The sequence below is a fragment of the Plasmodium fragile genome (genome assembly GCF_000956335.1).
Source record: "Plasmodium fragile strain nilgiri unplaced genomic scaffold supercont1.19, whole genome shotgun sequence".
In the NCBI taxonomy this organism is placed as follows: domain Eukaryota; phylum Apicomplexa; class Aconoidasida; order Haemosporida; family Plasmodiidae; genus Plasmodium; species Plasmodium fragile.
The window spans coordinates 286,907-288,581 of NW_012192599.1; the positions used below are offsets into that span (position 1 = coordinate 286,907).

The window sequence follows — 1,675 nt, forward strand, 5'->3', positions numbered from 1 at the left end:
AGCTTTGCTTCTTTTATTCAATATGTGAGTCATTTTTTTTTTTTTTTTTTTTTTTTTTTTTTTTTTTTTTTTTTTTTTTTTTTTTTTTTTCTGTTTTTTCCTTTGGTGGTTTTTCTGATTTTTTCTATTACAATCTGTAGAATGCTTTCCTTATTATTACCGTCAATAAGCAACACGGACGAGAAACAAAGGTTGTATATGAATTATGGGTATAAATTTGAAACTGTCTTAGACACATTGACGTCAAATAGTGAAATACACTTAATAAGATCATTAGAAACTGGAGAAGTCTTTATTTCAAAAGTATATGACATTTATGGAGCTAGTGAAAATGACTTAAACAGATACATGAATGAATTACATATAATGCAAAAGTTGGAACATTGTGAAAATATAGTCCAGGTTGTGGACTTTATTAAACAGAATGATTCTCTCTCACTTATAACTGAATTTTGTAGTCAAGGTGACTTATATACTCACATTTTAAGAAGAAAAATGAATAAGGAAATGTACACTGAGAGTGAAATTTTTAACATTTTTAATCAAATATTAAATGGGTTAAATTCAATTCATAAAAATGGAATAACTCATGGTGATTTAAAAAGCACAAATATTTTTATCAAGGATGATAAGATTAAAATAGGAGATTTTGGAATATCACAAAAGGGGTCAACAAATAATAACTTAGGGACTTTAAATTTTTTAAGTTATGAATCTATTTTATTTAGAAAGACAAATAAATTGAGTGATTTATTTCAAGTAGGTTGTATTTTATACGAATTAGCCACTCTGTCATCTCCCTTTTCTGCCAATACCGTTAGCGATATGATTTCCTTCTTTGAAGATAAAAACTATGAAAAATATATTGTTAAGGACATTTCAAATATTTACTCAGATAACCTAGTCAACATCATTTCAAAACTCTTATCCTTGAACACATTAGAGCGATTAGAAGTGGTCACAAAATACAATCTTAGTAGAACACAAAGTTTAAATTTAGAAGTTTCAAATAAAGTTCAATATGCTATTGTGTAAGGGGAACAATCGCCTAAAAGTTGTATCGGCATGTTGGGAGTGTAGGAAATATGCGCTAATTTGGGATAGAGAAATGAGATGTTTACGCGACCTACTAACCGAACACACGTTTGAAGAATAGTACAAACAGTTTAATAAAAAATATTGCAATTGTGTCAATTTGAGCACGAATCAGAAACGAATAAAAGCATCTCCCCAATGCAGCACAGTATGCGTAGTTATGACCCTAAGGAGAATTCACAAATCTCACATATTTTGATAATACTTTTTAAAGCCATGAGAAGGAAGTACAAAATGTAACTCAACATTTGAATGCATCAAATGTGTTAATGAACAAGCCAGAAACCGAATGAGATAGTTAAAAATTGCATGGGCGTAGAATTGTAAGTCTTGGAATTCTAATTGTTCATGATTAATACAAGTAACACGGAGAAAAAAAAGGACTAAGCAGACTGGACAAAATGAGCTAACCGCACAAATAAAACTGAACAAGGAAGTAGTCATATTTAAAAAAAAAAAAAAAAATGTACAGTTAACATAGCATAATTAAAAATCCAAAAAGACATGAAGTGAAAATGGTGAACACACAAGCATACGCAAGATTAGAGATAAAAAAAAGAAAAAAACAAAAAAAAAAAAA

General features: G+C 28.9%; 1 protein-coding gene across 1 annotated transcript; it reads left to right on the forward strand.

Annotated features, from left to right (window-relative positions):
* Positions 1-141: 141 nt before the first annotated feature.
* AK88_02077 (serine/threonine protein kinase) lies at positions 142-1,035 on the forward strand (the record flags this gene model as incomplete). The annotated part of the gene is made up of 1 exon (XM_012479711.1): positions 142-1,035. The coding sequence occupies one exon, from the start codon at positions 142-144 to the stop codon at positions 1,033-1,035; it is 894 nt and encodes a 297-aa protein (XP_012335134.1).
* Between the last annotated feature and the right edge of the window lie 640 nt (positions 1,036-1,675).